This window comes from Gouania willdenowi, chromosome 7 (assembly GCF_900634775.1).
Source record: "Gouania willdenowi chromosome 7, fGouWil2.1, whole genome shotgun sequence".
In the NCBI taxonomy this organism is placed as follows: Eukaryota; Metazoa; Chordata; class Actinopteri; order Blenniiformes; family Gobiesocidae; genus Gouania; species Gouania willdenowi.
In genome coordinates this window covers 31,379,505-31,404,044 of record NC_041050.1, presented here as the reverse complement: position 1 = coordinate 31,404,044, position 24,540 = coordinate 31,379,505, and the positions used below count along the sequence as shown (strand labels likewise).

The window sequence follows — 24,540 nt, the reverse complement described above, 5'->3', positions numbered from 1 at the left end:
GTACATGCTAAATCCATACACACACACACACACACACACACACACTGCGGTGCAAAAGACTGTTCCTACTGTTTACCAGTCCCAGCTTCTGATGGTGTTTATTTTAGCCTCACGTCCAGGTGCAGCGCAGTCTGTCACCATTGAACAGCTGACATGTCTGAGTCATTGGTTACAGTGTGTAGCACTGGTGTCATCTATAGATGACCAACGCTTTGCCTGACAGTTAATCATGTCGATCCCTTACCACAGAACATTCTTAGAGACAAAATCATGAGAATTTTGTGAAATTCTTTGAAAAGCTCGTGTGGACCAGTCAGTAGCTGCGTTACCATTGCGCAAGATCTCAATCGAATTGTCCTGGTCTCATTTTCTGTCTACACGTACCGCGCCATGTTTCTCAGAGAGAAGTGGTCATGTGACCAGGTACGTCATGTTCTGTGACATATAATTGCGGAAAAAGTGTTTCCATGGCATTTTTGCGACACATTTCGGTATCGAAACGTCTGAAATTCCTCCTCATGAAAGCGTTACAGCCTTTTAGCGATAATTGAGTGCTTTTTCAACATATTTAGATTTTGCGCATTTCCAAGGGTAATGGAAAAGCAGCTTGTGAAATGTGTCGCAAAAGCGCTATGGAAACACTTTTTCCGCAAACACACGTCACAAAACATGACATACAGTACATGGTCACATGACGAGAGGTACCTGGTCACGTGACCACTGCTCTCCGAGAAAACATGGCACAGAAGAGGAGATCAGGACATTTCTTAGCATTATACTTGAAAATTGTTACTGCCAAAGTAGACGTGAAACAACAAAGGAATACAGAGTGTTAGAAGGAGGTTTGGAGCGTTCATCTTTCTGCAACGAAGTTACGAGGCTCCAGCCCAAAACAACGTTCAATGGAAACACGTTCAAAGCGCTATTATACTGTGTCGATATTTAAAACTATCGCTTTTATTTTGCGCATAATCTGTAATGGAGACCCAGCTAGAGACAGTAGAGCTGAATTAAGCTAGTGATGATGCTCCTTGTTCATTTCCTGTTCAGTCAGGTTTGTGTGTAACTGTCTGCAGAAAGCATGCTTACTCAAAGTGCATGTTAAGGGAGTCACATTACCGTTATCGGCTTTTTGATTCAGAGCGCCCTGCATCTCACCCCCAGGTACTGTATAGTAATTTCTGGAAGACATGAGGGTAAGTTTTCTGTCCAACGTTTAAATCAACAGAGCAAAGGAGAGGTGGCTCTGAGATAGTTATTATGTTTTAATAATATGTAATAAAGTGTTAATGTTTCATTGTTAGTTTGGTGTTGTTGTTTTTTGTGTTAATGAGAGCTAGTGGAGAAGGTAAAAAGGATGATTATTACTATAGACCTTTGTTTTTCAATCTTGGGGTGTGACCCTTTGTGAGGTCGCCTGTAATTTAAATGGGGTTGCCTGAAATGTTTAGTATTGGAATGCATTATTAAATGAATTGAAATATACTAGAAATGGGTAAATATTTAAATGTTTTTTATATTTTTTGAAAAAGGCACAAAGATATTATGTTGGAAAGGTGTATTGGTGATTCTGGGCTTCTATTTTTTAAATTAAATTTTTATTTTTATTTTTCCCTGAACCATTATTCTGTATGTCAGTATCAAGAATATGTACATATGTATGTGTATGTATGTATATATGTATTTTCCTTTGATGATCAATTAATATTTTATTTTGAAATATAGCTGTCAAATGGGGGTGTAGGATGTTTATGCTCTGACTATGACCAATAAACCAATACAATTCACCCAAAAAATATTAATGATCAAACGTTAACTGATTTTTAAAATCATTATTACTGTATTTTTCAAATTAAAACAACACACATCCCCTAAACAACTGTATTCTATACTTTCACTTTGTCAAATCTAAATATAGTTCAAATAAAATTCAGTATAAAAATATATAAGCTAGCATAACTTATCACTAATCATTGTTACTCTGTATTTGTAACACAGTATAAGTAACAAACATGATCAAAGTCAATATCTTGGGGGAAAAAAAATTGTGATATCAATATTGGGTCACGATCAAAATGTGTGAACACTGGTGACTGAATATGGCTGTGAAGCTCACAGGGACTAGAGGGTTTGGTGTTTTATTGTGTGCTAAAACAAATATATGAATTCCATCTGAATATAAGCAACCTGATGGCAACACAGGTTTAATCAAAGCCAATATCAGCCAATAACAGAGCAGTTTAAACTGTTTTACGCCTCTGAGATCACACTGATACCCTGTGGTTTCTCTCTCAATTAAACTTGACATTATACTGAATCTCAGACCAGATAACACTGGGCTTTGCTCTAGCACAGTATTTAATTAATGCCGCAGTCCTGTTGCCTGTAATTAATCATTGCTGTGGTAATAAGATGCTATTTTCTTCTTTCTAATTCATGAAAGCTTGTTTGATCACTAAATAAAAACACATTTTTCTTACTCAATGGGGAAAATCATTGTATCTTTGCTATGAGATTGGTTGATGGTAACACATTTTATTTAAAGCATTATACATTTATCATGAATCAGTCTGTTTGAGACGAGGAACTGTTATTCATATGCATATCTTGCAAGAAAGGCAATTACGTTATTGCTTCCAAATTTGTGACCTACATGTGATATGATATATTATTTTGCTCCTTGTCTTCACCCAAATCTGTGTTTTTTTTTAACATTTGGGACGCACTGTAGTTTACATTTGCTGTTTCCTGCCCCCTATTGAAATGGACATTTATCCACAGCAATGCAGTAATGCTAATAATATTGATAATTACAATGAAAACATAAGTCCTTTCACTGGCCTTACAATACATTTTATTTTTTAAAGTATCACACGGCACAACTGATGGTCTCTTACGAGAGTTTTTCTCAAATGGTGGTACATGTACCCCTAGGGGTACGCAATAACACTACAGGGGGTACTAGAGAGAGAGAGAGAGAGAGAGAGAGAGAGTGGAAAATGAACAAATAAAGTGTCAGTCTTGGTCCCACCTTAGGTATTAGATGACCGAAAATGTTAAAAACTATACAAATAAATCTATTCAGGAGCCACTAACCTTGGGGTTAGGACCCCATGTGGGTCGCCTGGAGTTTAAATGAGCTCGCCTGAAATTTCTGAAAAATGTAAAAAGATTTTTGAAATGTTTTCATTATTATTCTTTTTTTTTTAAATTAAAACAAGACACAATCTTAAAAAACTCTATTTCTATACTTTAACTTTGTAAAATATAAATCTAGCTCAACTAAAATGCAGTAAAAAAAAAATCTGAGCTCAAACATGATCAATCAAGAATTCTTTGGACTTGCCAGAAACAACAAAATGTGGTCACGATACTAAAAAGGTTGGGAACCACGGCACTAAATACTTATTTACAAAATGAGATTCCTTTAAAATGTGTTATCACTCGTTCACTCCATCATTATGTCCTTTAGTTGTTTTAAAATAGTTTTCTAAGCAAAATGTTGGAGTCGGACAAAGGGGGGTACTTGGATTCAGAAATAGGAGAAAGGGGTACTGGAGCCAAAAATGTTTGAGAACCAGTCTTACAACATGCAACACAACACAATGGTTTAAAATAATCAAATTAACCATTGTTCATCATGAAGAGTTCATTTAAGACAAATCATGTCAAAATGAATGTTTTTTCTTGTTTCAGATGATTAGGTGGAGGTGCCTGGTGTTACATGGAGTTGATAAATAATGAAGCTTTGTGTGAGACTGACTCCTCTGTGATTGCTTTCAGTGCCGACACCTCTGTGTGTGGCTCTGCGATACAAACACAGGATTTGAGTTTTCACACTCACACACACAGCAAAGGTTCCTATAGGAGACTTTATCACACAGCAGTCTCAGTGCAGAGGGGCTTTAATCTGGTGTGATTATGTCGGCCATGTTTTCTGCTTGGTTCCAAGCTGTTTACTGGAAAGAGATTGGCTTTTTAAAGCCTGTATTTCTCTTTTCTCCTTTTAGTCTTGGTGACGCCATGTGACATAGAAGACCTCAATCTCAAGTATACGATTCAGTTCTATTTCAGCCACAGTTACTGGAAACAGGGGTCAGACCGATTCTGACAGCAGTGCGCAGATTTGGGTAGATTTCTGACACCTACTTTATATTGATGAATGTCAGCAGGTCAAGCAGAGTAATTGACTTTGATGGTGAGTCAGGCAAGTTTTTAAGGTCTTGCACAAGCTCTCTGCCATGCCTTAAAGGGCAGTGTATTTTGAAGGGTCTAAAGCATGGTATATGCCTCTGCGTCAGAACCTTCGCCATCAACGTGACGCAGAGGTTGGACAACTGTAGTTCTGCATTGACACATTGTCACTATGCAGTTGGCCGCCATGCCGCTAGGGGGTTGTGGGTGTGTGTTGTTACAAATGAGCATTAAAAAGCCCTTGTTCATCTTCCGGTCACAGAAAACAGTGTTTTATGTTTTTAAGCATCTTAAAATGTAATTTATTTCTGGATTATTACTTACCTACTGTACCTAACCATGTGTGTTTTGTTGGATACAAACATTAAAACAATGGTTTCAAGACGTGAACTTTATTTTTCAATATAAACATAGGAAACTCGTGAACAAAGTATAAATGTGTATCGAGCGGACTGTTGACCACTCCGGTCAACAGTTACGCCAGGGGCGAGGGGGCCCCCGACCTCGCCGTAGAGCGGAGAGTTGGGAGCGGGACAGCGCTGTAAAACTTGTTTTAAACATAAAGTCACGTCTTCTCCTGCATGTTGGTCATTTTTTACTGTTAACGAAACACACACACACAAACACACTGTGGGCATAGAGATGAGGCAGAGTAGCGATAATAACAGTAAACACACACCTTTTGTCTGTGATTGACTCCGTTTGGTGGTGTTTCACGTGCTGCAGCCATGAAAGGAAATAATTGGCACTTTTATTAGTCCGTCTCGGTTCTCTCTTTGACTCAGTCCACTGTAAAAACAACTCTCGTATCGCTCCGCAAAAAGTTGAAACACGGCGGTGTTGACTGGAAAAGGCAGTGTCCGGTGCTGAGGTTTGGAGCTGACCAATAATAGCCCTTATGTTCCACGTCGCCTCGACGCCTAGTCACGATTTTTGGGAGGAGCACGTCAGGTTACGGGGAGGGACTATGCCTACGTAGAGTGCTACGTGCATCTACGGCGTAAATTTTAAGCAGAACCATGTATCAGGCTTTAGAGTCTTCTTACAGGTCTTTATCGAAGAGATTCGCCCAAACTTCCCTCACATTTTACAATGTAGAAAAACTTTCCTGAATGACTCAAGTTGTGGCATCAACAGCAAAATCATAAAGAGTGACCCCCAATTACCTCAGGGCTTCACTCAAAGGCTCATTCCATGACTCACAGGACATCGTCAGGTCTCAGAATGACGTATCAGTTATCAGGAAAACCTCTGTCATTTGTCAGACCGAACGGACTCATGACTCAGCAAAACCTCCATCAAATGAAATGGCCTCACTTGTCTCACCAAGCGCCGTCAAATGGCACAGCCTCAGGCTTCAAAATGAAAGTCATCAGACTCAACGGCCTCAGCATTCCGTAAAACACGACATGATGTTGTATTTTGAAGAAACCAGAAATACAGATGATGTCATCAATATGTGCTGCTTCAGATACAAGAGCAAGTTGAAAGCTGTTGTTTTCTATTTATTTTTAAAAGATATATCAATGTTTCATTTAAATATGTATTTATTAGTCAAACTTTTAGTCAAAAAAATAAAAGGAACGAAGTTTGTCATTTGTACTTTCGATTCCTTCAAAATAAAACGCCATGTTGTGTTTTATGTTCTCAGGCTGTTGAGTCTGATGACTTTTATTTTGAAACCTGAGGCTGTGCCTGATACTTGATACCTGAGGCGGTGCACAAATAAAAACAACAGTTGTTTACTTTCTATCCGTCCGACCTTTTTGCTAAATTCTGCCTCCTTTACACTACAAGCCACAGACTGGCAGACAGAAGGATATTACTAGTGGCTGCAGCTGTAACTAAGTGTATTCCATCTTTGTCATTTTTTTTCTGTGCTTCCTGTTTCATGACTCCATGAAATATAAATGTCTGAGAATGAAACATGTTGGACTCCAAGAAAAGACTCCACTGATAGGCTAAGTAGTAAAGATGAATCCTCAGCTATAAATCAAAATGACGTAAATCTTAAGAAAGTCTCCAGCAGCTGATTTTTTGTGACAGCTTTCAGTGCTGGTTTCGTGTTTTATGCCACTTAACCGTGTGTGTTGCTGAACAGCTGCAGGTGGTGACTGTGATGGGACTCCTCAGCTGCTACACGCTAATACACTGCCTGCTGTTTGTTGTGCTCCCAGTTTCACTCCCTTCTGCTCTGGTTTTCCCAGCTGAGACCAGGTTGAGCTCCCGCTGGGGTTTTCAGCTAATTTCATATTGACTCTTGAGGTTTTGCTGGTCATGCGTACCGAGAGCTAAAAGCAAAAGCAAGGCTAGTCACGATATTTCTTAAGCTCTCTAAAGAGTCGGCAAATAAAAGAACATCAAACATCCATTGATTTAGATACATGCAATGTGCAATGGTCATTGTACAAGCCACAAACATGTTGTACAGACAACTAGCATCCATGTACAAATATGGACGTTCATTATATATGGCAGGGGCATTAAACTCGTTTTAGTTCAGGGGCCAAATAAGGAGCAGTTTCATTTCAAGTGGGCCCTTGATTTTATGCGGGAAAAGGAGAAATTTCAACATTATTGTGCCATAGTTTGCACTTCTACGTATACAAAAAACACAAAATATGAAAGAAACCAACAATATCCAAGCAATAAGTTATAGTGATTACCTTTACTTGATTTTGTGACTGTAATTAGGGGAAATGTTATGTAATTATTGGAGGCAAAGTGAAGGGTTTTGCAAGAATTTTTTCTCGACAGTTTAACATTAAAATGACTGCCATCATGTTGATATAAACATTAGGAAAACTGTGAGCCCCTGCAAATATTTTTGAGTTTCATTCACACAATGATTCAAGCTTTCTCTGTAATTTATATTGTCTCCTGGGGCCGAATTGGATGCTCCAGAGGGTCGGATTTGGCCTGCGGGCCTTGAGTTTGACACGTTATATACGGGGACTATTTTGATTCGGCCGTCCAGACTCACATTGCAAAAAATGGAATACATATCGGATTTCGGACCACGCATGAAAGTGACCTGGGTTGGATTTGAAAAAATCGGAATTGTGCTGTTCAGACTGTCTTTAATAGAACGGACACGGGTCACATATGGGCAAAAAGATCAGATTTGAATCGTACTTGCCTGCAGTGTGAACGTAGCCTTCAATTGTGTAACATCAAAAGACCATTAGGAAAACACTTTGATTGTAAAAAAATAACCATAACCACTGCAATACAGTGTGGCTTTCAAATGTTAATGTTTTCACTACACACAATATTGTGGCTTGCCATTGTGTGAGGCCCTAAACTCACCACTCTGACATCTTTAGTGACCACAATATTTACTGTCTAACACACAATAATGATAAAAAGCGGAGAGAACAGAGCCTACAGCAGACAGTGTGACGTCAGCAGGGCAGTGTTGTGTTGCTGCAGGTCTTTATAAACAGAACAAATTCTCTTTATTAATATGCCAAGTCTGTTCTCCTCACTCCCTGCAGACTTTAATGTGATGGACTTGTCCCGTATATATTTATATAGACAGAAGCTGGTTGCTGAGTGCAGTGAGCCCCAGGGGTCAAAGTTGAGCCGTTCTCACGGGGTGTCATGTCCATTCTCCTGTTTATCTCTAAAGTGCATTCATGATAAGGCTGCATGTCGCTTTAAGCTTCTGGTTATATGAATAAAATGTCTTCACTTTTGGATTATTTTACCTGCTGTGATGAATTAAGCACTAATACAGTGACTCAGTATTCACCTTTAGGAGGACACACACTGGGACATTGGACAAAGTGACCAAACGCAGCGTATTACGTAGTGCTTATAACCAGGTGTGACTAATGCTAGCATGATCAGTATTAGAAAGTATTTCCACCTCTGTGAATTTGTCGCTTTTTTAAGATGGAGGAGGTGTCGGTAATTAATTTATTGCCTGGTAAGAAGCATTTCTGTAACAATCAGACTTTCATTCCAAACAGGTTCATTTCATAATATGTTACAACACAACTGGGTAGGAGGTGTGAGTTTATCATATTTAACATGCCTTAACCCTTTAACACCTGTAATATTAACATCTCCGCCTGGGGTTTTTTGTGCTTATTTTGTCTAAAATGGTCAGTAAATGTCCTATGAGGAAGTGCTTTTTCCCTTTTTTCACAACACTTTAGATTTCCAATAATTATCTTTTCTTTTTTTTTTTTTTTTACAATTTATTTCATTCTACCAGTGTAATATCAGTTTATAATGAAGAAAAATACAAAAACAAAAAGGCATTTTTTAGAGATTTAGTAGGAAGAAAATAATGAAAGCTCAAATGAATAACAGATTTTTTTCAACAAATATATAAAATCTAGATTGTACAGAACTATTTACAATTACATTTTTTGTTTCATTTTTCTAAATGTGCAAAAACAGGCCATTTTATGGCAACTGTAACAATCACAAGCCAAAGTGATTTCTTCGCAGGCTTTCTACGGAGGAGGGGACAAGATTAGCGTAATGTTTTAGGTTATCAGTAAAGCGCAACATCTTAGCTTTTAGAAACAGTTGGAATTTTCCAATAGAGCGACTTTTAACAGAGTTACGTTAATTTTAATGTGTGTACCAGGATGTGTATAAGGCGACGCTGTAGGTGTTAAAGGGTTAACATAAGGAAGGACTGGGTCTGAGCATTCTTTGGTTGACCTTTTCATGCACACCATTACTGGCTCTCTCTGCGTCACAGTAAGCAACACCAACAAGTGGCAATACAATTGAATTCGGTTCATATTATAGAGTGAGGATGGATGAATGAGTGTTAGGAGGGAATCAGTGAGAGGGGGAATTTAAAATATTCTGGATCACTTCTTGTGAAACCTGCACCAGACAACGCTGAACCTCAAAGGAGGATGAGAAAAACGGAGCGACTTTGATACTGCTTTCTCCCATTGACCGAGGTTACCCCTGGTGCAGGAAAACACCAAACTTCTGCAGCCTCCTGCGGGCGCAATTCGGCATCTAGCCAAAAACAAACCACATATTCGGACTCGGGAGAACAAAACGCCTCCGCTGGTACCACCTTTTTTACACGATTGAGTGTTTCGCCTCTAGCGGACGTAGTCCTAAATCTGCCTGGGAATAATGCACATAATCAGACTCGGGAAAACCAGACCTTTCCGCTAACACCTCGTTTGACTAGATCCGAGTATTTTTTGGATTTTTCCCAAGTTTTTGAGGCGATTGAGTGTTTCGCGTGTTTGGTGGCCATCTTGAAAAATGGCCGCCATATTGAATGTTTGAGTGGCCAACGCCTTTTTCCAAATTAGCGGCCCTTAGAGAGTATCTGTGCCAAATTTCAGGCTTTTATACCAAAGTGAACGATTCTCTTGAAATATGCAATTAATCTGCTGCACTAATATTCCATGAATCAGTGATTGATTGCTCAACCTTGCGGACTGGAAGTGTGTCTCTGTGTAGTGAAACTGAATTGTGTGCAGTGAATCTGAATTTGAGAAGCAGAAAAATATTCATTTTTTGGAATGTACAATTTCAAGTTACTAATTCTATTTCAAAACAGTAAATTAAATTCCAAGTTGTTACTTTTAACTTCATTACCAACTATTGAAATGCAGTTTCTAGTGGCACAAATCTCAGTCCATACAAAACATGATTATCTTTATGTGAGTACCCCACTTTAGTCTGAAACAAGCTACCTTTGCATAGTTGGAAACGAGCCTACTCACACGCAGAACTGTGGCCTGTAATTTGACACCAGCCTCATTGGTCTTTCTAGTTGCTGACATGTCTGCACATTTACATGTTACATGCAGGTTATCATGAAATCAGCTTAGCTAACCTAATTCACACAGTGTTTACACAGCAGAAATCTCCCTTTTCTCTTTATAAGAGTTAAACGTATGAAACATGGAAATCTCTCAAACTGGTTTGGGTTTTTGACGTTCTATTAAAAATGACTGACGTCTGTCGAGAGGTTGAAGCCCGGGAACTTCCAGCTGGTATCGAGCTGGGAGTGTGAAAGGGGGGCTCCCACTCAAACACCTCACATGTTACATCCTGTCGATGCCATTTCCTGCTGGCAGATAAAATGAAGTGATTGATGAACTCTGCTTCACAGAGATGGTAGTCACTTGTATGTTGTATTTGTATTTGAATGGAACTTCTATGACATTAAATACTGGTCTTAGTGTATCAAAAGGGCACAGGGTACTGTATTGTTAATTTTACAATTAACCCATGCCACTGCAGTTAATCCTGATAAATAACACATTTTCAAATGTATTGAACTAACATGGAACAAGTAACATCATATTTCATAATAAATCAAAAATCAAAAACTATTTACCTAATTTAAAAGTGCAGAAGTCAAAAATACAGGAAATAACAAAGCATTGTTTGCAATCTGTTCCAAAAAAGTTTAAAAAAATATTTTTTTAAGTCACCTATTGAAAGTTTGTTTATTTTTCCGCTTCATGTGAAATACATGCCGACGTCAATCATTATTTTTGTACTTTAGTTTCATGTTACATTTTGTTCCCGGTCGCATCGTATCTAATGCAGTCTCTTTTCATGTCTGCTGCATTTTTAGGCTTCTCGTTATTACTTTCTTTGTCTGTAGCAGTTTTTGTTCAGTGTTAATGATCTTTATTGTCAGTGAAGAAAGGCATTTAAGAAGATTAGCATGAAGTTGAAAATGTCCTCCTGTTGGTCGCGCCTCACTTGTCATGTCTCCACTCCCCACCAGGGGGGCGCGCCACACACTTTGACAAGCACTGATTTATTCCCTATTTACTATTTGTGAGTTCTCACTATCAGTGAATTCTCTCCCACAAACAATTTGACTTTGTGCATTTAACAGAATTGTGTGTCTGTGGTAGAGCTGGGCGATATATCGAGATTCAAGATGTATCAACTTTTCTATTTTAGCGATATGAAAATTTTCGCGATTTATCTATTTTTTTATTTATTTTAATTTCAAAACACTTGTTTTATGAGTTGCTGCTTTTGCTACTTCCCAGAACAGCATGTAAAGCTTAGTTAGACGGATTGATGAGTGTGTCCTTCTAACCCAGACCTTCCACACTACAGAACTCACTCACATGTGCTGTCCCTTACAGGTGAAAAAGTCAATGTGGCACATATTGTACAGCATCAGCAAATTTAACTCAGAATTGTCTTTATGTTATGGTCAGACTTCATTTGAAATAATATTATCGATTTGAGAAAAAATATTGAGATATGAGTTTTGGTCCATATCGCCCAGCCCTAGACTCTGGCTTGGTGTTTTAACAAACTATATACGCTGCTTTTTTTCTGAACACCTGCTGACCTTCTGCGCTCAGACATGCTTGCCTCCTCAAAACTGATGAGCACTACTTGAACATTTCTCGCGTGTACTCACTTTCCCCTTTGTGACTTCAGCTAGTTATGAGCAACAGTCTGAGAGTTGAAGCTAATGGCGAGTGGACAATAATGGAATATGTTTTGCAAACATGAATAAATCACAAAAGACACCTTTATTTTCCCAGCTTTGTTTCAGAATCTTTTCATAAGAGTATCTTATCAGACCAAAGCTTAGCAGTCTCAGTTTTTAGACACAGTCACAAGAAAAAGCAGCTCCTCGTCCACTCATCTGCTTTGGTTGTGTGTTTATTGATGTTTTTTGTCCCAGTGAGTGTTATCCATGAACAGTGTACCTGTGATGCTGTGAGCTCTCCAAAGCTGAAGAAGCTTGAACATTGGAGCTGGGCGATATGGACCAAAACTCACATCTCAAAATGTTTTCTCCAAATGGCGATATATAATATACTGTAAATCTTCATATTATTTATGATATAATTTAGGGGTAAATTTGCTCATGCAAAATGCCACACAGGCAGCACAATATGTGTTGTGTTTGTCTTTTTCTCCAATAAGGGACAGCACATGTGAGTGAGTTCAGAGGTTTAGGGGAAGGTCTGGGTTAAGGAGCCCTCAGCAATTCATCGAACTGTGCTTTTCATGCTTTTCTGAGAAGTAGCAAAGACAGCGACTCCTGAAATGAGTGTTTTAATATAAAAAAAGCTATAATATATAGCATCGCCTATATCGATATAGGCAATGTCGTAATTTTCTATATCGCCAAAATAGAAAACTTAGAATTTACATTTTTTCAGTGATATGAATGTGCATTACGTGTTCACTGGTGCACTAATAAAGAATTGAAATATTAGTATTTTTGTGGTTGATTATGTATATTAACAACCAAACCCCAGTTATTCCTGTCCTTGTAAAATGAGCACCGTGAAGAGCTGTTATTCATGTTGTGTGTCCATCCATTAGTTTATCTCCGGTCATTTCTTGTTTGTCCTCACTGAACCCAACACCACAAGGCTGAACAAAAAAGAAGATGGCCTAACATCGGCAGGTCATGGGCACATATTTATCCAGCTGTACCATGGAGTGGTTCGCGGGGCTCTACAATTTGTCAAGGCATTAGTAAACAATAAAGCCAGATCGAGCATGAGTGGGCGCACAGTATGAACACAAGCACACAGAGGCACAGCCATTGTGCAGGTGAATAACAGGCAGCTGCTTTGTTCACTTTACCTCTCCAGGGCTTGGATTGTTTTATGAGTTTTTGCTAACAGCAATTTAAAATGAATCTGCCAGTTTGTGAAAGGTTTCAGATGGTGATCAAAAGAGAAAACGGCTTTGAATACATTTCTCTCCTTTTGATACATTTTCAGTTCCTGCATGAGCTCCTTTGTGCTGCCATATTTTATTTGAGTCTTTATTAGAGGCTCATTTATCAAATCTTTCCTCCTCTCTCTCAAATTCATCACACTATCAGTACCAATTACTTCACTAATAAAGTAACTATTTGACTTTACTGATTACATTTGTCAATAGATAATGAGTTCGTGACCTTTGTGTTACATACAGTATGTTCATTGCATATGTTCTAATGCAGTTGTTCTCAAACTTCTTTGGCACAAATACCCCTGTTCTCTCACTTTTGAATCCAAGTACCCCGCCTTTGTCCGACTATAACATTTTGCTCAGATATCTATGAAAAAACAACAACTATAGAGCATAATGATGAAATGAATAAGTGGTGACACATTTTAAAGAATCTAATTTTGTAAACAAGTGGAAAGAAACAGTATCTAGTGTCTCCCGAATAGATTTATTTCTATTGTTTTTATCATTTCCTGTCACTTTTCAGTTCATGTTCTAATCAAAATCATTTCTGTCATCATTTTGTGTGTTTTTGTTTGTGTTTTTGGTGTCATGTTGTTGTTGTTGTTTGTCTGTTCTTTTTATTATTCAGTGTATTTTTTTTATTTTGTGTGTTTTTGTTGTCATTTTTGTGTGTTGTTGTTATCATTTAAATTATTCTCTGTCAGTGTGTGTGTTTTTGGTGATGTTTGGTTGTTCCTTACACCGTTTTACATTTTTCTCTGTTATTTTTGTGTGTTTTGTAGTGATCTTGTGTGTTTTTTCTCATTTAGTGCGTCTTTGTTGTCGTTTAGTGTGTTGCTGCTAATGGTAAGTATTTTTCTCTCTTAGTGCATGTGTTTTTAGTGTAATTTTGTGTATTTTGTTGTTGTTTGTCTGTTCTTTTTATTATTCAGTATATATCTTTCTCTTATTTTGTGTGTTTTTATTGTCGTTTTTGTGAGTTGCTGGTAACATTTTGTATTATTATCTTTTTCAACTAAAGATAAACAGTAAAAAATCTCATATTTTTAATGCTTTCATTTGTTAACTTTCCTCTCTCTGTCTCTCTCAAGTACCCCCTGTTGTGCCATTGTGTACACCTAGGGGTACACGTACCTCCATTTGAGAATTACCGCTATATGTGATAGTAGTTTACACGAGGAGCGGATAATGTATTTATTGAATTCTAATTGCCTGATTCATTTTTTTGGCAATAATTTAATGTACACTATTAACAATTGAATAAATAAAAAACATGCTGTGTGACTAATAAACATAAGGTTGTTTGAAATCCCAACCATTGCCTGTTGATGGGGATTCACTAATGGTGATTGTCTTTGTCTTTTCCAGGGAGTGGCCCTCGCCTCGCTCTTCTTCATCCTGCTGTCCATCACCACCTTCTGCCTGGAGACACATGAAGCTTTCAATGATCTGCAGACCCGCACAGAGCTGCGCGTCACAGGCAACGTTACAGAGGAAGTAACGAAAACGGAGATGGTGACCAAGCCCATTCTCACTGTAGTGGAGGGTGTCTGTGTGGTCTGGTTCACTTTTGAGTTTCTGGTACGCATCATCTGCTGTCCAGATAAAGTGGTCTTCATTAAGAATACTCTCAACATCATTGACTTTGTGGCCATTCTGCCATTCTACCTGGAGATGGGTCTGAGAGGTCTCTCATCCAAAGCTGCCAATGATGTGTTGGGATTTCTCCGAGTGGTGCGGTTTGTCCGGATCCTCCGGATCTTCAAGCTGACGCGACACTTTGTGGGGCTGCGTGTCCTTGGTCACACGCTGAGGGCCAGTGTCAATGAATTCCTGCTGCTCATTATCTTCCTGGCCTTGGGTGTTCTCATCTTCGCCACCATGATTTACTACGCTGAACGCATCGGAGCCCAGCCCGATGACCCCACCGGATCCAACCACACACACTTCAAGAACATCCCTATCAGCTTCTGGTGGGCTGTGGTTACCATGACAACCTTGGGCTACGGAGACATGTATCCACAGACATGGTTGGGTATGATGGTCGGGGCGTTGTGTGCGCTGGCTGGCGTGCTCACCATCGCCATGCCTGTTCCTGTCATCGTCAATAACTTCGGGATGTACTACTCACTGGCGATGGCGAAACAGAAGCTGCCGAAAAAGAAAAAGAAGCACAACCCAAACCCAGATGCGCCGACGGACTCGGTCTCATTTGGGATATCTGAAAATAATTCCCACAGAGACAGCACTCAGAGTGACACTTGTCCGCTGGCTGCAGAGGAGAATGTCCACAGGAGCCGCTCAGGTCAGACCACATTTACTATTTCTAGGGTCTGGATGTGCAGGTAGACTTGTTTGCACTGGATTTCTACTGATCAGTTTACAATACTTTAGAACAGGGGTCACCAAACTTTCTGAAACTGTGATCTACTTCATAGGTACTGTGAAGTCTGAAGGGCTGCCAGTTAGAAAGAGGTTCTTAAATGTTACACTTTCATAGTTACACTTTAATTAGAGGGTAAGATAATAAGAAAGGCTAGCAGACACTTAAAAAAATAGGAAATGTTTAAGTTTCAACATGCAACACTTTATCTCTCCTAATTTACTCAATTGTTTCATTTTCTACATTACAGTAAATAGAAAATCCCCATTTTGCTATTTTACTAGCTACTAACAAACAACTTTTAACTCATCGTAAAACATGTAAAATTTGTAAAATCCACCATGCTTTTTAATTTTTTAAAATTTATTTATATCATATTATTATATATAACATACCACAACCCATACAACAAATCTGCAGCATGTGAAAACATTTCTCCCAATGTGTCAACGAAAATAAACATTTAAAGCTGTGTCAAAACTAAAACTTTATCACGTGCAGCAGTATTCAACTCTACTAACAACTACATCTGTCGTCTGTATTTATCTTTGTGAGTTTCAATCCTGGAAAGTTAATCAGATTTTAGATGGAGCTCATTAGTAATAGAGCTCCTGAGGGCCCGTCACATGGTCCATGAGTGCTACCTGTTGCCCACGGGCACCTTGTTGGTGACCCCAGCTTTAGAAGTACAAAGATAAAAGCCCTTATTTTAAGCAGTGCATCACGCAAGGCATAAGTACCAGATAAGTTCTATTGGCGGGTTCTATTGTGTTAAGGATTGCACCCACATCTTTCAGCTGGAACAAACCCCTATTTATTCAGGGGCCTGACAGGAGCGGTGGAAAGGGAGCCGGCAGAGGTCCTCAGTAAGAGCTTAGTGGAGAAAAAGTGTTGTGCATCTGATATTCACAGATTCCATTTTCTTGCATCAATATCTCACAATAAAAAGGGGTACAAACACTTTGATTGCACCTCTTTGTGTTCAGTTTAACACAGAGAATAAGCTGTTGTCTTCATTAGAATCCGTCTGCTGAGCTCAAATGACGCATTGATGTCAACGAGCTGCAGATCAAGTGTGAAGTGGGCAGGGACCGTCTACAAAGTGCAATATTGAAAGGAAAATGCAACAATAAAATCAATAATCCCACTGTACTTTAATATAATGTTCTGGAAATAATGTGTAAACTGTTTAAGAGGTTGTACTGATTACAGCACAACAGATATTTTAGTGAGAAATGCTTTTGTGAAATCTTAATGAATATTTATTTGTAAATAATTCTGTAATATTAATGATAATTATTATTGTAATGATGCTTTTTATTTAAAATCACCTTTCAGGCCATCCAAGGACACTTAACAATAAAAAACAAGAATAATAAGAAACAGTGCATAATAGTACAGTGATTCATCTGATTTGTGCGTTAGGCTGATATTAACACCTGTCTGTCAAATGTGAGAGTGTGTTCTCCATAGTAAAAAATACATTTCATAACTCTATGTGATAAAACCTAATGAAATGATTTTGAAATATTATTTTTTATTATTTTCTGTTAATCACTAGTATGGCGATTGTGTGATCTGCACCGGACCCTGCCTGAGATATAAACCACTTTTCCACCCATGGAAGTAGGGTCCTAAAACTTTAATGGAAACTTCTTTAATGATTTTTTCTATCAAATATTTATTTGATCTTTGATACTGAATGTTTTGAAAGGCAGATGTGGCATTGCATACAGTGTATGCGAGTAGAATATGTTTTTAATAAATTATCATTTTCGTCATGAAATATTTCACTGGCACCTAAATCACGTTAAATGTGATTATGTCAACTTACTTTTCTACTATTGATTGATTAATCGAAATCAACCTTCCTGCTGTTACACAAATATATACTGCAGTGCATACATTGTCTCATAAACTACAACAAGAAAACATCTTATGGCTGATGATTGTATTATTTATGAGGTTTTAAAGTACACATGTTTTATCGTAATGGCATCAACCATCCAACCCCTTACGTCCAATGTTGATCAATAATTTTAGTGGCACCGAGCCAAATGGTAGCATCAAGTCCTGCTTCGTTTTAGTTTTTAGGTTTTGAAGGACTTACCTGTAAACTGAGCTCACTACACCTCATAATATTCCATTCAAAAATACATTTTTAGTGACATCACTGTCTTTGTTGGTGTCTTCCTGTCAGATTCCAAACAGAACGGGGATGCAAACGTGGCGCTCTCAGAGGAGGAAGGCTGCAGCTTGACCCAGCCGCTGTCCCCCAGTGAGAAGTGGTCCCTGCGCTGCACCCGAGGGAGAGACAAAAATAAGAAAGAGAGCACCCGCTTCCTCCTGACCCCTGGTGACCCCGGCGTCTGTACCGGTAACATATACGCACTCCTCTCTGTCAACAGTCCACACTGAGTCACTATCCTTCACTCAAGCTCATTTTCTATGAAAAAAAATGTTAATTAACCTTAGTAAGTACAACTGTGTATTCTCACATTCAAGAAGGTTGAAATAAACAATAATGGAAATGACTTCAACATCTTCACAATAAACCAGAAAGTATTTTAAAGCTGAAAGAAGACGGTATCAGGGTTTATTTGCATGCTTCATCTTTTAGCTGGTGGGCACATGACATCATGACGAGGGTGCGGGTGAGACGCCAAAAACGGCCTTACTAAACAATAGAGAAGCAAGAAATATTTGATTCTTTTGCACAGAAAGAACTTTAGGCGACACTTTACTTGAAGTTTTATACATAAGGCTGACATTATTATAACATGACACCTGTCATTAGCATGCATAAGGTGTCATAAAGGCTGCCTAACCCTAACCCCGAACCCTACCTAACCCTAACCCCACTAGATCCCTCCACCTAACCCCAAAAAATGTCAACATAGCTCCAAAGATGTCATCATTTAGCAAAAGGCGTCATAATTTAGTGAATGACACTTAATGACAGCTTAATGACACCTTATTCATGCTAATAACAGCGTATTGTCAGCCTTATGTATAACACTTCAAGTTAAGTGTTACTTAAGTGTATTATTACTATTCTGAATTATGTGACTACATATTTTATGACATTTTATGTCATGAGTAGTAACAATTTTTACTTTTTTAAATAAAGGTTACTTTTTTTAAACTGATTTTGTTGAAATTTTGCTGCATTCAGTGGGTGAGGGGGGTTCATATATAAAATATGTATATACAAATATTTTATCATGATAATTAAAGGGATGGAATTTTTCCTGAAACTTAGGAAAATCAGCGGTGTCCATACTTTTTCTTTTAACCTCCCCTTAACAGAGTTAACAATAAATGCACAATAAGGGACTGTAGAGAGGTAACATGTGCTCGATTGACACATCTATAGGATTCAGATATGAGTGAGGTGAGTATATTTGTTTCCCTATTGTTAATATTAGACAGTGTGGATGGTTCATACATTAATCCATTTCTGCACGTTGTCATTTTTGGATGATGTGCATCTTGGCTGTTATGTGTAAACAAACCCAAGTGAAGGTGTTCTCCTGCTAAACTGCATTTCACTGAGCTGTATTTCACTATCAGGGCTCATTAGCACATCACCGCCAGGGGAAAAAAAAAAAAAAACACAACAACACATAAAGGAGCACTTACTGCAGCTTGGCTCCTTTGAGAGTATGTTTGTCCATAACAGGGAAATTGTGTTTGAACATGTTTCCTGAAAGCCTTATCAAAGCATGTTGAATTATTCTGGTTGGTGCGTGATAGAATATTTGTCCAAGGACGGAGTAGAGGGGGAAATTTACAAAGCAGCCATCTGCCCTTTTTGTCTCAATGAAAAAGACACACAGAGAAGAATAGTCGCCGGCTTTCATTCATGCAAAGCTTCTAATAATACATTAAAAAATCATGTAGTCAACTCTTGAGATTGTGGTGCAAGATTTATTCTGATGTCAGGCTAAAAAAAAAGAAAATCTGAGAAAAACCAGAGCCCCTGAAAACTGAATCTAGGAGACAGAAAGGATGGCGTTAATTCAATTGTGAGCTCTGCATCTGGTGAGTCTGAACATGATGACTGTGTCTATTACAGAGGAGACATCACACATACACAACACATTTTACTACATTATCTGCAATAAGGCTCAAGTGGACCTCCAGTGTGTATCAACAACATTTTCAATAGTTGAATTCAAAACTCCAGCTAAATAACTGCTTCAGTAATTGCAGCCATTCAGGCTGATAGCAACAAACAGTAGCTCTGCCCATCAGGGACTGGGATGGGTGGTTCCCAGGTTACAGGTTGTAAGGTGTGGGTAATATTTCACCAGGGAGAAAGGGCAGACGGATGCGGCTCTGAAGATGCAGAGATGGCTATCAGTGGCAGGAAATGGGAGCTCTCCCTGCAGCCAGAAGAAAAGGCTACTGGAGTAATCAAAGATGTCACATGGAGCCCCGTGATAGTGTCAGGAAACGCTGTCACTATTTATAAACATAAAAATTGTCCAAATCTCCCTGTGATTACAGCTAGTACATAATGAGTGATGCAGTGTAGCTAAAAGCTAACAGAAGCTCCAATCAGCATCCTTATTCAGTAGTGACCCCTCAGGATTATCACCACTAATAGTTTTTCTTTAAGCATTTTGCACTCCACTACATGTACTTACAAGTGTACACTCTGTGTACTCAAACGGTCCGTCTCATAAAAGTGCATTAAATATGTACTAAATTAATTTTTTTTTTTACTTCCATCACATCAGATTTTTTCAACTACCTCAGACCTATTCATAGATATAACATTTATTATACGTTTCTATGGACTTTTCATTATGAGAACACTAAATATGTAGTATTTCCCAAAATGAGGGCCAAAATTAAATATTTGTGTTGAAAGTATTACAACCGTTATTAATTGCAGAATTCATTTTAATGCGTAATTATATTTGGAAGGAGGACAGTTTTAAAGAACAAAAATTCTCTTGTACACCTTGTATATTTTGCAAGATAAGAAATCCAGGCCTTCACTGAAATTTCCCTAAAATGTACGCGATTGGTAGGGCGTCATTATATGTAAAACATATTTTCCCTTTATTTTGAAGGAGGCTTAGATCTATTAGGTATTATTGAAAAAGCATTATAATATGTCATGATTACAGTATATACGGGGCGACCGTGGCTCAGGTGGTAGAGGGTTGTCTTCTGATCGAGAGGTTGGGGGTTCGATCCCAGTACCTGACTCTGTGTCGAAGTGTCCTTGGGCAAGACACTGAACCCTAAGTTGCTCCCAGTGGTCGACTAGCGCCTTGCATGGCAGTCCTGTCCCACTGGTGTGTGAATGTGAGAGTGATTGGGTGAATGAGCTGATATGTAAAGCGCTTTGGGACTGCTTCAGTGTGGTGATAAAGCGCTATATAAAATCTAGTCCATTTACCATTTACCATATAAAAAAAATATGTGGTTACAATGGGAGTCAATAAGGCAAATTTGGTCACGAGGTTACTAAGTGTCAGTATGATGCATATCTCATTTTTTAGACATTTCCAATAAGTAGGACTTTGGAATTAATCTAATAAATATGTAAAAACAAGAGATGTCCCGATACAACTTTTTCACTTCCGATACGACACCGATATTGCATCCTTGCGTATTGGCAGATATCGATCCAATGCGATATCATCACAAATCATACATACTTTTATTACTTATTTTGTAGTGTGGAGTGTTAGAAAAGGCTTGATCAAGTGATGTTCCTCAAACAGAGAACAATAGTCAGCAACTGTAGAGATGAGAAAAACTGACCCATTTATTATTAACCAATTGGTTACATACCTTTTAACCTTCAACATAATATCTACATTATTCTACAATTGAATAAATATACTATAATATATATTGGAGGTGTTAGATGCAGTCCGATAAAATCTGATATTCGTTTTCTGGCTGATATCGGACCGATATCGATATCAATATCGGGACACCTCTAATAAAAACAATTAAAAAAGAAAACACCCAAAATGTCACTATTGGTCACAAAGATGCTCCTAGGGTTAAACAACAGTTTCCGGCGAGCTAGATGATAAATCAGTTGCAGTATAAAAACACATTTATTTAATTACATGCTATTTTGGTTGAATTTTGAACAATCTGTATTTTTGCTTCCTCAGAATGAACAAAATACTGTATGAGCGTCTTCATCTGTTCTTCTGCTCGTGTTAATTGTTAATTCAATAGCTTGAGGCCGACATCATTCATCACTGTTTCCAAAAACAGTTTTGCTCCCACTCGATCTGTTCTATAAATCAGTGATTCTCAACCCTTTCAGCCCGCGACCCCCAAAATAAAGGTGTCAGGGACCAGCAGAGATGTACAGAGTAGTGATATATTCTACTCAAGTAGATGTACTGTTAAAATTGTACTCAAGTACAAGTACAAATACAAGTCATACATAAAATACTCAAGTACAAGTAAAAAGTAGCTCAATTTAATAGTACTCAAAGTAAAAGTTACTTTCACCCCAACATTTATTTTTGGTAATAAATCTTGTCAAGGTTCCCTTGCATACAGTAAACATCTATTATATAAACATAAAAAGTAAGAGAGCAAATCTTGCACAATTGTAACTTAATTGGTACTTTCCACAGAGGCATTTGTATAAAATAAAATGTTTGGCAAAATGTATAATTCATTTTTAAAATAAAGTAAAACCAATAAATAATATTATCAGGCTCTAAGTATACAGTAGCTACATTCATGAACATTTATAAAACTGTGAAAATAACCGGCATTCATTGCTGTTTTACATTTAATCTGATTGGTCGGTTATGATGTGATGCATTTGATTGTTGTGTGGTCATTTAATTTTTTGTAGTTTCAAAATGTCTGTTGATCCTTTTTAAACAAAAAAAACATATAATTTACTAAGTAACGGTTGGGTGCACAAATGTAACCAATTACTTCTTTTAGAATATTCCTAAGTACAGGTAAAATGACTGTTTGAAAAATATACCCATAAAAGCAACTCAATTACAGCAACGTGTATAATCTGTTACTTTCACCTTTGGAGAACGGGGACCCCCACTGTACCTGAAGGTGGTTGAACACAGACATGAACATTGAAGAATAGTCACATGGAGACAGGGGAATCTATAAGGGGGAATAAAGGGGAGAGATTTTTTCGGTTCCACCCATAAAGTCAGTAAAATTATGGTCCATTGTTCTATGAATCTGTGATAACCACATTTATTTATTTATCTGAATAATGTCCACTGTTATCCAGGAAGTTTAGTATCATTTGTGCCCTAGTATATAGTCATCTTAAAGATGTAAATCCTTGTTTTAATCAGAAATAAAATGATTTTAAAGATGTGGAATAGGTGGTTAAATGGGGTTTAAAAACCACGGAAATTGTTTACAGACAGAAAAAGTGGTAAAAAAGGGTTCAAAGTATGTCACTATTGGAGCAATTAGTTTAAACTGGCAAGTAATGTAGTTAAATTGGAAAAAAACAAGCATGATATATGGTGAAAAGAAGTTAAAAGTGACAGTAATGGGTCAACATATGCAACATTAGGTGGGAAAAGTGTTGAAAAGGGTTTATAAATGCCAAAAATGTCTTGAAAGTTGAAAAAATGTGCAAAAAGGCATTGAAATTTGATGGAGAAGTAGCAGAAATGGGAGTAATGTAGCAATAATGCATTAAAAGTAGCAAAAATATGACAAGAAAATGTGATGAAAATAGGTTAAAATATGGCAAGTTTTGTGTAGTTGAAGAAAAAAGGTAAAAATAAGCAAAAATGGGCTCAAATTGTTCAAAGAATCTTCTTAGTTAATTGAAGGCATCTGGAGACCCCCTCCTAGTGTCTCACAACCCCAAATTCCCCAAAGAACTCATGCTATAAGTCACTATATCGCTGTCTTTCTTCCCCCACAGAGAGCTGCAAAGACATCCTCGCTGCCACTGGAAACTATGCTCAACCAGAGGTCACCACTCTGACCTGACACCCATTGGCTATGAAGCGGAGCGTGATAAACACTTTTTTCAGGTGGTTTCCAACAATGGTTTTCATGGAGTTTCTTCTTCCCTCCTAAATGATCGGAGGACTGGACTATTTTAAATTCTGCATTCATTTGTTTGTCTTCTTTTCATAGCTCTAAAGGCTTGTGGTAAAGCATATTTGCAACTTATAATCATGTATTCTAACATGTTACAGGTTTGCATGGATTGCATGATCAAGCATCTTCTGAACGAATGGAAAAAACTTCCCTTTATTTACATTTTGGACTACATTTCTGATCTGAGTTGATAAACATAATGTTATGATTGGGAAGCTCAAGGTTTCTTCATTAAGACACATGTTCAAACACTAAAGTAAAGTTTTGAATTAGCGATCATTAAATTTGCACAACCCAGATGGATGTTAATGATTGGTGTTGGGGTAACACATACTGTAGTACAGTGGTTCCCAATCTTTTTGGTCTCGTGTACCCCCTTTGCATTTTGATCAAATCATGTGTACCTCCTCTTCACATCATAAGCACCCTCTTCATAATTTCATATGCTTTTTCATTTATGGAACAGTCCTAAACCCCTAACTGTATCTCATTGGTTCCCTTAGGCTTAATCTATAAATTTAAAACAATGAGTGGAATTTACAAAAAAACCCAAATACAATGTAACTTTTATGTGATTACTAACAGGAAGTAAATACAGTCTCCTATGTAAAATGTAGCTAATTATTGTCTCTTATAGTCAGAAATGTGTTAATACTGCCTCTACAGCATTGAATAATCCTGTTTTAGTATTTTATTAAGCAATAGTACTGTTAGTTTGTTGTGAATTTGTACAAAAAATAGCCTCAAAAGGAACCAGGATCATCAACACCAATTACTTTAAAATGATTAAATCTTTCCGAGTACCCCCTGCAATGTGCTCCTGTACCCCTAGGGGTACACGTACCCCTGTTTGGGAACCACTGCTGTAGTAGTTGTGTGTGTCGCAGAGCTCCGGGTGGTCACACACCGCCACGTTTATTTTCTCCACTACGCTAAAATGGGTGAAAAGACCGTTGTCCGCGTTGACTAAGGAATCCGCGCGAAACATTCTCTGCAGGATAATATTTTCCACTCAATCAAATGACGAATGTCACGGAAAAATGGGAGCGTGCGTGCCGCGGCCAACGCTCAACGGGAGAAGAATTTTCCTCTTACCACGTCTATCCCACTGAATTTATATATAATCTGGCCTCATTCTGTGTGAACGCAGCATAAGACCTCACTCTACTTTCAATGTTTACTTTCTACTC

General features: G+C 38.0%; 1 protein-coding gene across 3 annotated transcripts in view; it reads left to right on the top strand.

Annotated features, from left to right (window-relative positions):
• The window catches only part of kcnc4 (potassium voltage-gated channel, Shaw-related subfamily, member 4), a 30,871-nt gene extending 7,050 nt beyond the window's left edge, over nucleotides 1-23,821 (top strand). For 2 of the 3 annotated variants that reach the window (XM_028452086.1, XM_028452087.1), the window contains 3 exons: nucleotides 14,239-15,175; nucleotides 17,454-17,630; nucleotides 23,169-23,821. In XM_028452086.1, the coding sequence (XP_028307887.1) occupies nucleotides 14,239-15,175; nucleotides 17,454-17,630; nucleotides 23,169-23,236 (1,182 nt within the window). In that variant the 3' untranslated portion in view covers nucleotides 23,237-23,821. The remainder of the gene's footprint in view (nucleotides 1-14,238; nucleotides 15,176-17,453; nucleotides 17,631-23,168) is intronic. The other variant, XM_028452088.1, reaches the window with a different exon arrangement.
• Nucleotides 23,822-24,540: the final 719 nt, after the last annotated feature.